The sequence below is a fragment of the Gambusia affinis genome, linkage group LG03 (genome assembly GCF_019740435.1).
Source record: "Gambusia affinis linkage group LG03, SWU_Gaff_1.0, whole genome shotgun sequence".
Lineage (NCBI taxonomy): Eukaryota > Metazoa > Chordata > Actinopteri > Cyprinodontiformes > Poeciliidae > Gambusia > Gambusia affinis.
Genome location: NC_057870.1, coordinates 16904581 through 16918328, shown reverse-complemented (window position 1 = coordinate 16918328; position 13748 = coordinate 16904581). Strand labels below are relative to the sequence as shown.

Below are 13748 nucleotides of genomic sequence, written 5' to 3'. Positions count from 1 at the left end.
TCATGCCTCAGAAACCATTAAAAGAAAGGTAGTGATGTGTTTTATTTATAATAAAGAGATGTCTCTGTAACCTGATCTTTCTATGAAAGAAAACCGAGGTCAGGTTCAGGAAAAGCAGCAAAAGAGACGTAAGCATCTAACATGACAGTGCAACTGAATATTTTAGCAAAGATGCACAAAATTATTTTAATGTTGGGTTTTAATAAGTTACAAGAACCTTTTTTAATGTCAGTCATACCTTTAGGCTGGTTATTGTGACCCGCCTAAACTTCTGATGGGTATTTAATCATGTAGTCTTTGTGGGTCCATCTATTTAAGACTGTATGTATAATTATGAGCTTGTGTAGGTCAGAGAAAATTCACAATAACTCAAAAGATGAATCTTGTAAGTTGTATAATATATCTATCTATATATATACATATATATATATATACATATATAGATAGATATATTACCCTCAGGACTCCTTCAGTGAGACGCTGCTGTATCCAGGGTTCAGTAGTAACTACATTTACTCAATTACATTTACTTGAGTAACTTTTTTTGAAAAAAGCAGTATCTTTACTGTGCTGTACTTTTTACATTTACTTGAGTAATTTTATCATGAATTATTTTACCTTTTAAAAATATTACTTGAGTAACATTTCTGGATTTTCTATCCACTGAATGAAAAACAAACCTAATCTAAACAAAAAATTCACCAGACAAAGATGAACCCCTTCTGTTTTTGTTAAAGTTTTATATTGAAATAAACTGATTTGGAAAAAAATTATTTTGCTTGATTTTGCTATTTTTTGTTACTAATATGCGTTATTGTCATATTCATCCTTAAAAAAAAACCATTTGACTTAAATGTATTCTTTGGTCCATCTGATAATGTAATTTTTAAATATTAAATGATTGATAATTTGATCAGTTGCTCAGTTCTTGAAGAGACTTTTTACTAAATACTTTTTTACTCTTATTTGAGTAATTTCTTTTTTTTTTCTTTTACTTGAGAAGAAGAAGTTTTATTTATTTAGTACATTTTCAACAACAAGGCAGTTCAAATGAATTAGAAGAATCACAAAGACAACACAAGCACAATGAAGGAAAAACTCCACTTTAAAATTTTCCAACTGCAGACCTTCATGAGTAAAAATATGCTGAAGTAGTCCTACTCTTACCTTTGGTCCTTTTCTTTGTGTTTTTTTGTATGTTATAATTGTCCATTTCTTTGTTTCTTTAAAGTTTATGACTGTGAAACGTGAAAGGGTTTAAAAGGTGTGAAACGTTTGTAGATTCAACCGGAGACGCTGGTGGATGTGAACCTGAATAGACGGCTGATTGGTTCAAGTCAGAAGTTGTAAAAAGATAAATTCAGGAAGTTGCAGAGAGGGAGGAAGAGGAGATCAACATCAAGGGAGGAGGTTCCACTCCCTGCAGCACCTCCCGCTCCTCGGGACCTCCCCGCCTGGACGCCGCTAAGTGAGCTTTTATATCTGCACTTTGAATTGGACAGCAGCTGGATCTGGAAGCTCAGCGCCTGGATTACTGAAGTGGCTTCCTGGGGTTTTTTTAGATGATAAGTTCTTTGCTTTGATTAGTTTGTTTGGAGATGCTTTAGTGCTTGCTGCAGCACCAGGAAGTGAGATTGTTCTCGGTTTGTAGAAGGTTTCTGGTTTGAGTCCACAATGGGGTAATTTATGTTGGTTTGCCGTTTACAGCATGCTGTGCTTTTCAAAAGATCTCTATCTGGCTAACAAGTCGTGAAAATGAACGCTGACACTTTGCTGCACTCTTCACTTCTCCTTGATGCCGTCCTCATCCTTCCTTGAGACAAGCATCATTTGTGTAAACATGAGCAGTGATCGTATCTGTTTGAGCCCAGAGTTGTAGGAAGTGAGTCAGGGAAGTGATTGCGAACCTTTAATGCGCTCTGATAGATGGCTCGTCACACGGACTCCATTTTCCCCGGTGGGCTCGCTGACGCAGGTTTTCCATATATGTCGGCTTCCAGATATTTTCAGTGTTGACATTAGAGCAGCCCATCTGGTTCTCACGCTGCACGTTTACCTCACTCCCAACCCAAGGCCTCACCTCTGGTAAAAACATCTGCTTCGGACTCGGTGGGACTCGGTTCTGGGGTCTGAGGGGGTGGAGGCCAGACGTTTGTGTCCGGGTTGGGCCCTGAGCGGGCGCCCTCTGACCTCCAGCTATGGGCATCCAGGGCATGGAGCTGTTCGCCATCGGGGTGGTGGTCATCCTCTTCATGGCGGTTCTGAAGCAGTTCGGCATCCTGGAGCCCATTTCCTCCTTTGAAGGTAAAGCAGACCTAACTATCATCTGGCAACAATATAATAACTTAATTATTAATCACACCGAGATCCTGAGACTGGAAAATATGCTGTTAAATTTAATTGATCTTTTCTATTTTTGTAAAAACTTTAATATTTATTATGAGAGGAAGATGCTGTTTCCAGATTTGATGAAAGATAAACTTTCTTCTTAGAATCACCATTCATGAAATAATGAAATAACCATTTCCTGCATATATTTATTATTTCTAGACATTTAAACATTTTGTAAAACGATTACGTAAACCAGTTTAACACGAACAGTAATTCATTTGATGATGCTACAGATGTAAGAATAAATTCGTACTTCTACTCGCTCCTTTAGTTTTTTAGGCTGTGGTTTGTATGATGTGTAGCTAAAGACTTGGAGTGGGTTAAAAAGTTTGAATTTAATTGAATTTTATCAATCAAACTCTGGTAATAATTGCAATGTTTTTTTTCTTATTTGTAATAATTTCACCTTGACAATCAGATTGAAGTCGGCACACTGGCTGGGCCGCTCTAAAATGAGGAAAACTTTATGAGATATATTGATGAACCAGTAGATCTTAAAAAATTAAAAGCACAGTATTTCTTACCAGTCATCTCAGAAAGTGAAATTGTCATTTTATAGAGATTTATTCCACATAGAGTAAAATATTTAAAACTTTTATCTTTTGCAGTTTTAATGATTATGGCCCACATGTTAAAAAAAGCCCTAAAAATTCAGTCTTAAAACATTCAAATATCACATTAGATGACTCAAAAGTGGATGTTTTCAAAGTATTTACCGTTCTTTGCTCTCAGTATTTGGTTTCGATCCTTTTGCATGAATTAGTGCATCCATGCGGCGTGACATGGAGGCGATCAGCCTGTGGAGCTTTGTAGTTGTGAAGGAAGCAGCCATTGGGACTTTTGGCAGGCGCCAAGTGCTGCTGCAAGATAAAATCAGTATTCTCATGCAGCTTGTCAGCAGAGGGAAGCATGAAGTGATGTCGTCTCTGGTTCTGGAGCGACTCGACACGGGGAACGTGACGTTTGTAACCCATGTCTAGAGTTTGTCTGATTTCATATTATGATAAAATAATAAGCAAAGTTATATGCAAACAAAATACATTTAAAACAAAAGAAGAACAGTATTAAAGTATATTTCTAATTACTTCAAAAATGAATCAGCTCACACAAACACTTAAGCCTGAGACCGGAGGAAACGGGAACGACTCACTGTTGGATTATATGTTAATAATCCTGCTACCTGATTCATCCAGTCTCTGCTTAAAAGAACACCAAGCCTCCTAAAAATGTTTTAAAAGTGGAAAACACCCTCAGCTGCTAACATCTGACTGGCAATCCAACTTCCGGAGGGGGGATTTTCACCGCATCATTTTATGCAACATTGTTTGCCGGATGGCCACGGGGTGGCAGTATAGAGCGGAACTGAACAGAACCTGAATTTGAGTATTTGAGGAAGCATAAAGATTAAATTTTAATTAATTTGATCAGTAATAAAGTGACCAGAGTATTTCACCCTTCCGTTTTGTAAACCTAATGTGAAAAATATGTTTTTTATTGGAAACCTTTTTTTGTTTTTCCACCTTCAAACTTGTCTGAAGATGCTTGCTGAATAATTTTGGACTGGACTTTAACCAGAAGTGAAAATCTAGAGGAAGATTTTTATTTTTGTAATTAAAATGTTTTTCTAATTTCAGCATTGTTTTGCAATAGGTAATAATATGTGATTTATTTATTTGTTTACAGTGAAATTTCTCTTGATCACTTCACTTAGTATGATGCAATGTTTATTTAAAAATAAATTAATATCTAGATCATCTAAATAATCAAAAAAATATTTCTATTTCTTCTAAATTTCCTATCTAAAAGAACATAAAACAACTTTTAACCATAAAGAAAATTAACAAAAGAGTAAAAGTAGTTAATTGATGAAATTATTACATGCTTCTTTGATAAATTTAACTTTCAATAATTTGCATTAATAAAGTCTTTACCACCAAATTAATGTTTAAATCATTTTAAATGCAAATATCTTGGTCACAAACAAACAGACTCTGTAAATGTTGTCAAAAAGTTGGAGAATACATAGTGTTTTTATATTTTAATGTCATATGTGAACAACAAGAATGTGGTCTAAAATACTTTAGTAGATATTAAAATGCTAATGTAGCTATATTTTCACATAACTTTTGATAGTGCAGACATATTTTGTAAAAATTTTAATGCTAAATCTCAGCACTCTAATTACCTGTGAGCAGTTACTATAAAATTGAGAGTTTAATTTTACATTACATTAAGCATCTGAATATCTACAAAAACACATTAACTTAATAAATATAAATAGGATTTAATGAGAAAGACCTTGTATGCTTTAATAAAAGTGATCTGCATTAGTTTTATTAATTATTGGTTCAGTTCAGGTCCTTTCAATTGATTTATTTTGGTATTTTTAGCTTCCAGCCGTTTGTACGTCTACAGGTTCAGAACAACCGAAAAGGTTAATGGCTCTTCTGTCTAATCTGGGATTCATCACAACGTCTGGAGTGTCTGTGTGCGTTTGGGACTGTAACTGAGAAGTTTGATCCCCTGATTGATTATTGCCCTTTGATTAGAGTTTTAGGCTGAAGGCTGATATGTCAGAGTGCCAAGACGGTTAAAGCCGGAAGGCTCCAGTTGGCGCATTAGTGACTCTAATATGGCCCAGGCTTCATAAAGTCATAAATTCAACAAAAACACCAGTAAAGTCTTTTCATTATTCATCACTCCTCTCAATCTCCAGTTGCTCCAGTAGCTCACTCCTCTTCTTGTGGTTGGCCACGCTCCCCAGTTTAGCATTACTTCACATTAATTATACATGCAGTATCGAACGTGCTTTCTCTGAGGCCACCTAAATATGGAGTCTGGAGTTTTCCACCAGGACCCTGAAGGACACTGACCACAGCCATTCAAAGTTTCCCATCATAGTTTTTCACCATTCTTCATCTTTCCTCATCCTCTCTCCGACAGAATAATTCACCAGCTGATTGACTTCATCTTAAATGTTTAAACCTTGCAGTGAAAGTTAAGGAAGGAGGCGTCAACTCAGCCCACATTGCATCACTTCCTGCCTCCATTAAAGCATCTTGTTTTCAGATGGTGTCTATGAACAGTCTGTACCCTGACCATAACCTAACCAACATGGTTGAGTGACTTTTGTAGACACTTCGTCTAACCATAGGTTGAATCTTTGAGGATAACACTAACAGGAAATAAATTGTGGTCTTAGGAACCTTGTTACATTACAACCACAGACTTCAACCTCATTTTGTGTTGACAAATCACAAAACTCATCCCAAGAAAACACACTAAAAGTGTGTGGTTGTAATGTAACAAGGCTCCTCAGACCACAATTTATTTTCTGTTATAATCAACACAAAATGGCATAGGATAGTAAAAAGGAAAGAAAAGGATCTTTTGAGACCCTTTTACTCCAACAACTCCAAATAAAACCCTCATTAGATGGACTTGAAACGTGTAAAAATCCAGCTGCTCTGTGAAGACTTCCTTGAACAGGTTAGGAAAGGTCTATGGGCTAAAATGACAAAATCATTGGACAAAATCATTACGAAACTAAAACTAACTGACCAAACAGGCTTAAATTCTGCTTGGGTTGCTAGGTGACAGGCTGGGCTGGGCTTGAGTTGCCAGGCAACAGCTCAGTGCCTGGGAACTGTTACTCAATAATCAGGAGGTTTTTTGAAACAATTCATATTCCAGTCACCAAAAAACATTTACTTATTTCCAACCAGATTTGTTGTTTGCACTGTTTTTCTTTTACTTTACGGCAAAGCTTTAATTCCAGTTGGCCTTGGACACAAAATCCCAGTAAAATATATAAAGTTTGTGAATGCATTCTGATAAAAAGTCGAATTATGAATGCTTTTTCAACTCATGGTAGCCTCTACCAAACACATTTGAAATTTGGATATGCATTCACGTCTATAATATTGTACAATTTTGTTTAGCAGAAGAAAAAAAAAATCGGTTTTACAGGTTAAACAGTATCGTTTTGGTTTACCTTCAGTACCAATGCTTAGAAGAACATAATGCTGAAAAACATGATTGTTAAAATGGGATTAATGTTCATAACACACAGTATTAACAAATCCTCTCTCTTGCAGCTTTAGAAGTAAAGCCAAATTCATTTTGTTATGAATTTACCCCTCTAAAGATGTGTGATTCTTCTCACTTCATGTAAAAAGGGTAACTTGAGTAAACTTTTCAGCTGCCTAGCAGAACAATTCAGTCCATTTTAGGTAAAAATGCAGCCATATAAATTCCTTTTCCAGAGTCCTGCTTTGAGATGGAAAATATTGCTGAAGGTTTTCACGTTTAGCTTGACACTTATATGTCCAGCACTGTGGCATCAAGTTAGTTTACATTTTAAGCATCAATATTTTAACAGAGGCTCTGTGTCTTAAGATGTTTTAGATGCTGTATTCAGATGCTTATATGATCACTTTTTTATTTTGAATTGGAACTGATAACTCTCCCACGGGACTCATAGTTTATGTTTCTCTGCACAACTGAGTGTGGGTCTGCTGCAGCGAGGTTGTTGTTTTAGTCTGTTCTTGCTATTTTAGGGTGATATTTTTACTACGCTGTACTTTTTACTTTTACTTGAGTAGCTGTATTATGAGTGAAACTACTGTGAGTAACTGCACTGACTAAAGAACAAGCTTGTTTTAACCAAAAACTCAGCAGATATAGACACACGTCTGCAGTTTTTGTTAATGCTTCATAAGTTTTATATTGAAAGAAACTGACTTGGAAAAATGTTTGGTTAGATTTTATTGTTTTATAATTCTGTTATTTATTTGAATTCTTTTTATTTTTCTCTTTAAGATTAAAAAATATCCACATAACTTTACATTTTGATCCATCTGATGATGTGATCTTTAAATGCTTAATGGTTGATATTTAGATGAGAAACCGTTTTACCAAATGTTTTTTAATAAGAAGGAAAGAAAAACATTTGCCGTTTTTGTGAAGGTTTCATTGTTTGTTTATAAAAAAAAATAAACAAAAAAATAATGGATTAAAGTTTCATACATTTTATATTGAAAGTTTTGCATTGAAAAAAATTGATTTAGAAATATGTTTTTTTGCCTGTTTGTTTGATTTTGTAATGCTATAATTATGTTATTTATACAAATTGTTTCCTTTTACTCTTTAAAATACAAAAATATCCATATAACTTTACATTTTGACCCATGTGATGATGCAATCTTTAAATGTTTAATGAATAACGTTTAGATGAGTAACTTTTTTACCAAATACTTTTTTAATAAGAAGGAAAGAAAGAAACTTAATTATTTATTGAGTAATTCCTTGGAAAGCTGTATTTTACTTTTACTTGAGAAAAAATATGTTAAAATAGTGCTACACTTACTTGAGTACAATTTTTGTTTATTCACCTCTCCTTTCAAAATAAAGTCAGAGAAATGTAATTCATCTCTTCCTGTTTTGTTGTTCGCTTAGTGAACACTAGAGGGAGACAAAGAGCGCTGTAAGTTTCAGAACAACTGTCACGCGGCCTGTGGGAGCTCACAGCTTCACTTCATCACACAGGAGTGACTGTGGCAGAACTCGAATGAGTTAATGCGACGTTAAATCTGTGCTGCAGACCCCGAGAGAGACGAGGGAACAATTAGAAAGTGGATCAACGAGCCGAGTGGAAAAATGAGATTCAGGACACCTGTTGACCTCTGTCTCCCTCCTCTACGTCTCCTTAAAGACAAATGGGTTTTCTGTCTTAAACTATATGCATCGTTCCTTTGAAGATATTGATTACCAGTTGAGATACGGAAGAAGGACATTGTAGGGTTCAATCAGCAGTAGGTGTTAGGATGCTATGTTGGATAATTTGCATTTTTTTATTTTTGGATGTGGCTGTAGAAGGATTTTTAATTGGCTAGAGGAATAAAAATAAAAACATAATTTAACCTGCATCAAAAGAAGTTGATGCACTACAAAAACACAAAATCTTATCAAGTATTTTTTTATCTAGATTTTTTTTTTTTTAAATAGTGCACTTGAAATAAGGCAAAACTAACATGTAAGTAACTTTTCAGCAAGATGTAGGAGCTTGTTTCAAGTCAATAATTTCTTAATATTGATTAAAACAAGTACTGGCAGATTATTTCACTTATAAGTTATGCTTCACTTATAACAAAATATTTTTCCCATGTTATAAGTGGAACTATTCTTTTTTTTTTAAAGATCAATATCAAGGAATTATTTACTTAAGACAAGCCCCTATATCTTGCTGGAAAGTTACTTATGGGTTATTTTTGTCTTATTTCAAGAATGCTAAGATATTTGCACTAAATACTTTTCTATTTTTGCAGTGTCCAAGCCTTTATATGTCTGCAGGATACCAATATGTTCCACTCCTTTATCATAGTTTTGTATTATTTTGATCAATAAAGCTCCAATAAAAATGTTGGATAATAGCATTAAATACCTAAAATAAGTGCAAGAGAGGTCTGAGGGAAAAAAGCTACGCTGAAATAAAACGTCAGTAGGGGAGGGAGGGCTAGATAGAGTAACAGAATGGCAGAAAAAGAGCAATAAGTGAGTGATGCTGTCAAAGACAGGAAAGAGGAACAGAGGAAGGGACATTTCAAGAAATGAAGAGGTGGAACAATTAAGCAGTGATGTAGAGACGAGATAAGTAGAGACTGAAGACGGAAGAAAAATAGAAGACGAGGGCAGGATGAGTGTGAGATGGGAGACGGAGGGACTCCAGACGGTCGGCATCGTCTGCTTGGTGATAATGTTCCTCAAGCTGATGCACCTGCTGGGTTTGATCGACATCACTGAGACCGGTGAGGCAACAACTCGGGGCAATAGAGGGGCAGATCGGGGGCAGGAGGAGAGGACGGGGGAGATGACTGCTTTAGTCCATAGAGATAAAGTCAAGACCCCAGGGTGTGATATGAAACACTAAGGTATGACCTTAAAGGAAATATACTAGAGGTAAAGCAAGTCATTTTGTTGTTTCATATCCTATCTTGCTGGAATTAGTAAGTACACAGTTCTTTCCCAAAGTTTTTAGATTTGTCCGAAGCTAAAGAAGATTGTAACTATAGTGGAAAGAGTTTATATGCACAAACATGACCAAAATACTGCTAAAACACAAAATCTTACCAGGTATTTTTGGAATAGTTCCTAGTCAAAATGTCTTAGTATGCTTGAAATAAGACAAAACTAACTTATAAGTAACTTTTAAGCAAAACATAGAAGGTTGTTTTAAATCAATAACTTCTTAATATTCATTCAAAAAGTACAACCTCCACTGTAAGATTATTTCACTTATAATAAGACATGTTTCCCATGTCATAAAAATAATAATAATCTGCCAGTATTTAAAAATTGTTGACTTAAAACAACCTTCTATATCTTTAATTTACTTGTAAGTTAGTTTTGTTTCATTTCAAGTGTATTAAGATATTTCCATTGGACACTAGATTAAAAATAATTTGTGTTTTAGCAGTGTGTAAATATGTGCTTTGCTGGATTTCAGCAGCATATCTTGGATACTTATGTTGACATTTGGTGATAATCCTTTTTAAATGTTTGTTTTTTAAGGAATTACTGGGTGAAGGATGGTGAATTTAATTTACTGTCTGACGATTTTTCCACGGCTGTTGATGGATAAAATCTCCTATGCTCTAACAAAGTTCCTCTAGTTCCTCTGGGCCCATTTCTCTATTGAAAAGAAATGGGCCCACAGCATCACAGATCCTCTACCATGTAGTGAGCATCGGGTGCTGCTCCACATGTCTTAATCTATCGGAGCGTTTGCTGCCAAAAAGTCCAATCTTGGCTTCATCTGAGCATGATTCCAGTTTTATTGAACTACATGTTTATTTTTGAGGTGCTAACAGTCTTTTTCTCTCCTCGCTCTGAATCAATAATTTGGTGCATAGGCAGCATCCAAAAACTGTTATGGAGACATCATGACTTCAAGATGCTGCGGCTTTCTAATAGCTCGTTTGTTATCCCCTTTAGAGCAGCTTGGATTGTCATCCAGCCTTGCTTCTCTCCAGCTGTTTGTTTGTGACTGAATGTAGATTTTGTCAAGGTTGGGTTTGTAGCAGCTTTTTCTAGACTTCTAAAAATTAATATTTGTTTTTTCTTGATTGGCATGTTCTCTTGTCTTCCTCATTCTGAATAGTGGCTTAGAGAAATGAGAAGCAGAACGTCATGGATTTAAGTCAAACATTCATACTGACTCTGATAGACAATATAAATTTCTAATAAAATTTATAGAAACATTATTTAGCTTTATTTTTGCAGGAATGTTCTCCATGTGCATGCAGGGGTTTTCTCTGGGTACTCCGGCAGAATGTTTGATGGATGGTGAATGTTTGGACTGCTAGTCAGTCTCTAACACTGAACATGCATTAAAAATACGTTTTATGTCTCAGCAAGTGATGTTCCCCCCACAGAATGAATGAACTCAAATAAAAAGTTGAATTGTTGAAATGTAATCTGATGCTTCTGCAAAAAAAGATAAATTGATTTCAATGTTTTTAATATATCTTAATCAGGAATGACAATAATCGTAGAAGGTGCTCTATAAGTTAGAGCTCCCTGAGATCAAGAATGAGTGGTTCATGTCATGGAAAAATACATTTTACATTCAAAGGGATCCAGATTTTGAGATTAAGCAACAGCAGAGACCTACGTAATCAAAGTTTCATTTCTCGTTGAACCAAATGAACCCAAAAGAAATGAACTGATGTGACGTAAAATCAGACCCTCGGTTCCTCTCTGTTGATTTTGGTTAATGTTTCACAGTGTGTAATAGTCTCTGCTCTGCTGGGTGTTTGAACTGGACATTTTTTCCTCTCCATTACACCTCTTAGGATCTGACCCGAATTGACTTGTTTTCTCTTGTTTTGTTTTCCTTCTCCTTACTGTCGCTCTCCCACTGTTCTCCATTTACTCTTTTTCAATCCATCTTGGTGTCAACACCAACTCCTCCTCTTCCTCCGCCTCCTCTGTTCTCTTTGTCTGAAGATGGTGAGTATGGAGCAAGAGAAACCTGGCTTACCTGGAGAAACCGTCCCTACTTTTTATTTTTTGTCCCAGCTATGCCGTGCTTTCTCTGAGCATGTGTGAGGAAAGCTACAGTTTGAGAACTGAGTTTATAATCAGTTATCAATCAATTGTCAAATTTAGACTAAAAAATACAATTTAAGGAGATATCCATCTGAAAGAAAGTACCTCCTCCTCTTCCTTTTGTCCACCTTTTGGTTCTCAGCAGATTGTTGCCTCTTCTTCCCCCTAAACTTGCATGTTTTCCCTTCTTGCCTCCCTGTTAAACGTGGGAACCCACCCTCACCCTCAATTGTTTGCCTGCCTTCACTCACTCGATGTCTGTCCCGTCCTCCCTCTTTCTCTCTTCATCTTTCCCTCTCTGCACCACTTCTTCTCCTTCTCTTCTTCCTGTCTGTCGATCCGTCCCTGTCCTCCCTTCGTCTCTTGCTCCCACAGATAGCAGCGACAGTGACCTGGAGCTGTCAACGGTGCGTCACCAACCCGAAGGGCTGGACCAGCTGCAGGCCCAAACCAAGTTCACCAGGAAGGAGCTTCAGTCTCTTTATCGAGGCTTCAAGAACGTACGTCAAGCTGTGGCGAGGACGTTCTCTGTGGCGTTCATTGCCATGCTTTTAATAGCAACATTAATTGTTTTTAACATTTTTCCCCCTTCATCTGCAGGAGTGTCCCAGTGGGATGGTTGATGAGGAGACGTTCAAGACCATCTATTCTCAGTTCTTTCCCCAAGGAGGTTAGACTCTAAAACCATCGCTCCTTTCTTGTCCTTTCTGGGACTGTAAGTGAAAATATGTGTGCAGTGAAATGGAGGGTGTTCATGTTTTTCACTTATTTAAATAATATTCATACACCTTTAACCTTTTCACATTTTGTTCCTTTAATTTTGTTTTACTGAAATGTTATGTGAAACTAAAACGTTAGGGATTCATGCAATTAATTGACGTATGATTAATGGTCAATCAATGTTTTATTAGATTAAAATGAGGTCCAATCTATTAACTAATAACGTTCGAGTAGATCTTCTTTTATTATTGTGGTTTGGCCGCCAACCAGCAGAGGGCGCAGCTGCTGGTCATTCCTAAATGAAGGCAATTGAAACGGATTTAAAGATGGCGTGTATCCCAGAACGAGAGAAAGAAACCAAACGGTCAAAACAAAGTCCGGTGTGCAAATCAAGATTAATTGAAAATTATTCGAGATTCATGCGGTTTTGTTTTGAAATATAAACATTAGACAAACTCCTTAATAGCGCTCATTCAGCCGACATTAAATAACGGTAGCGTCAACTTATGTGCCATGAAGGTGAGGAGGGGATAATGCAGAAAAAATGTAACGGACATGCTAGCAAGTTTGATTTTGAGGTTGTCTTGCGTTAATGCACTTCATGTGAAGTTTTAACACTCCTTCAGTAGCAACCACAGACTGAAGGATGAATATCTTTGTTTATGGGGGAATGTGCTTCATATTTTTCTTAAATTCAGCGTATTATAACAAATGTGTCCTCTTATGTTATGGTAAGATAGCCTCTTCATACAAGAGAATACTCACGTTTTTAGGAAAATGGCCGCTTATCAATTAATTCAACTCATCAATTGATAACTTGGATCCCTGTACACCATTTAGAAAATCTGAAATTACTGTGTCCATTTAAATTCAATCCCTTTTCTCTGATGCTCCTAAATAAAGTGCAACCAGTTTAACCAGAAGTTATTGAATTGGCAAAGAGTTGATCTGTGTAATTCAAACTCAGTGTAAAAATAAGCAGATGTTCTCTGAAGTGAAGATGAGAAGTTTGTTGGAGAACATTAGTGGAAAAAGGTAAAAGTAGCAAAATCTCATTTTGCAGAATCCAACAAGTTATTCCTAAAGTACTCCAATCCCACACTACCGATCTCCTTCTCTTGAAGTTTTCTCCGTCATCTGTCCTGGATGTGTTTGTTTACCATTCTGCCAGTAAACCAATCAAAGCCTTCTTTCTGTCTGCAGACGCTTCCACTTACGCCCACTTCCTCTTCAACGCCTTCGACATGGATAGAAATGGCTCGATCCGCTTTGAGGACTTCGTCATCGGCCTGTCGGTTCTGCTGAGAGGTTCGGTCACAGAGAAGCTCAACTGGGCTTTCAACCTCTACGATATCAATAAGGATGGTTACATCACCAAAGAGGTGTGTGCTGTGTACAGGAGGAAAAGTTTTGATATTATTGAAAACAGAAAAATATTGTTTTCAGTACACAGAGGGTTTTGGCCAGAATTGGCCTTTCTGAAATAACTGGACAAAATATTATTAGTATATTTCAACAAAACTTTATGT

At 36.3% G+C, this 13748-nt stretch overlaps 1 protein-coding gene across 15 annotated transcripts in view; it reads left to right on the top strand.

Moving 5' to 3' along the window:
• Nucleotides 1–13748, top strand: part of kcnip3b (Kv channel interacting protein 3b, calsenilin) — a 54583-nt gene that overhangs the window by 36010 nt on the left and 4825 nt on the right. For 6 of the 15 annotated variants that reach the window (XM_044108916.1, XM_044108908.1, XM_044108990.1 and 3 more), the window contains 3 exons: nt 11875–11999; nt 12100–12169; nt 13423–13601. In XM_044108916.1, the coding sequence (XP_043964851.1) occupies nt 11875–11999; nt 12100–12169; nt 13423–13601 (374 nt within the window). Of the gene's footprint in view, nt 1–1053; nt 2305–5460; nt 5464–8731; nt 9198–9835; nt 12000–12099; nt 12170–13422; nt 13602–13748 lie in introns of those variants that run through there. The other 9 variants (XM_044108976.1, XM_044108958.1, XM_044108967.1 and 6 more) reach the window with 9 other exon arrangements.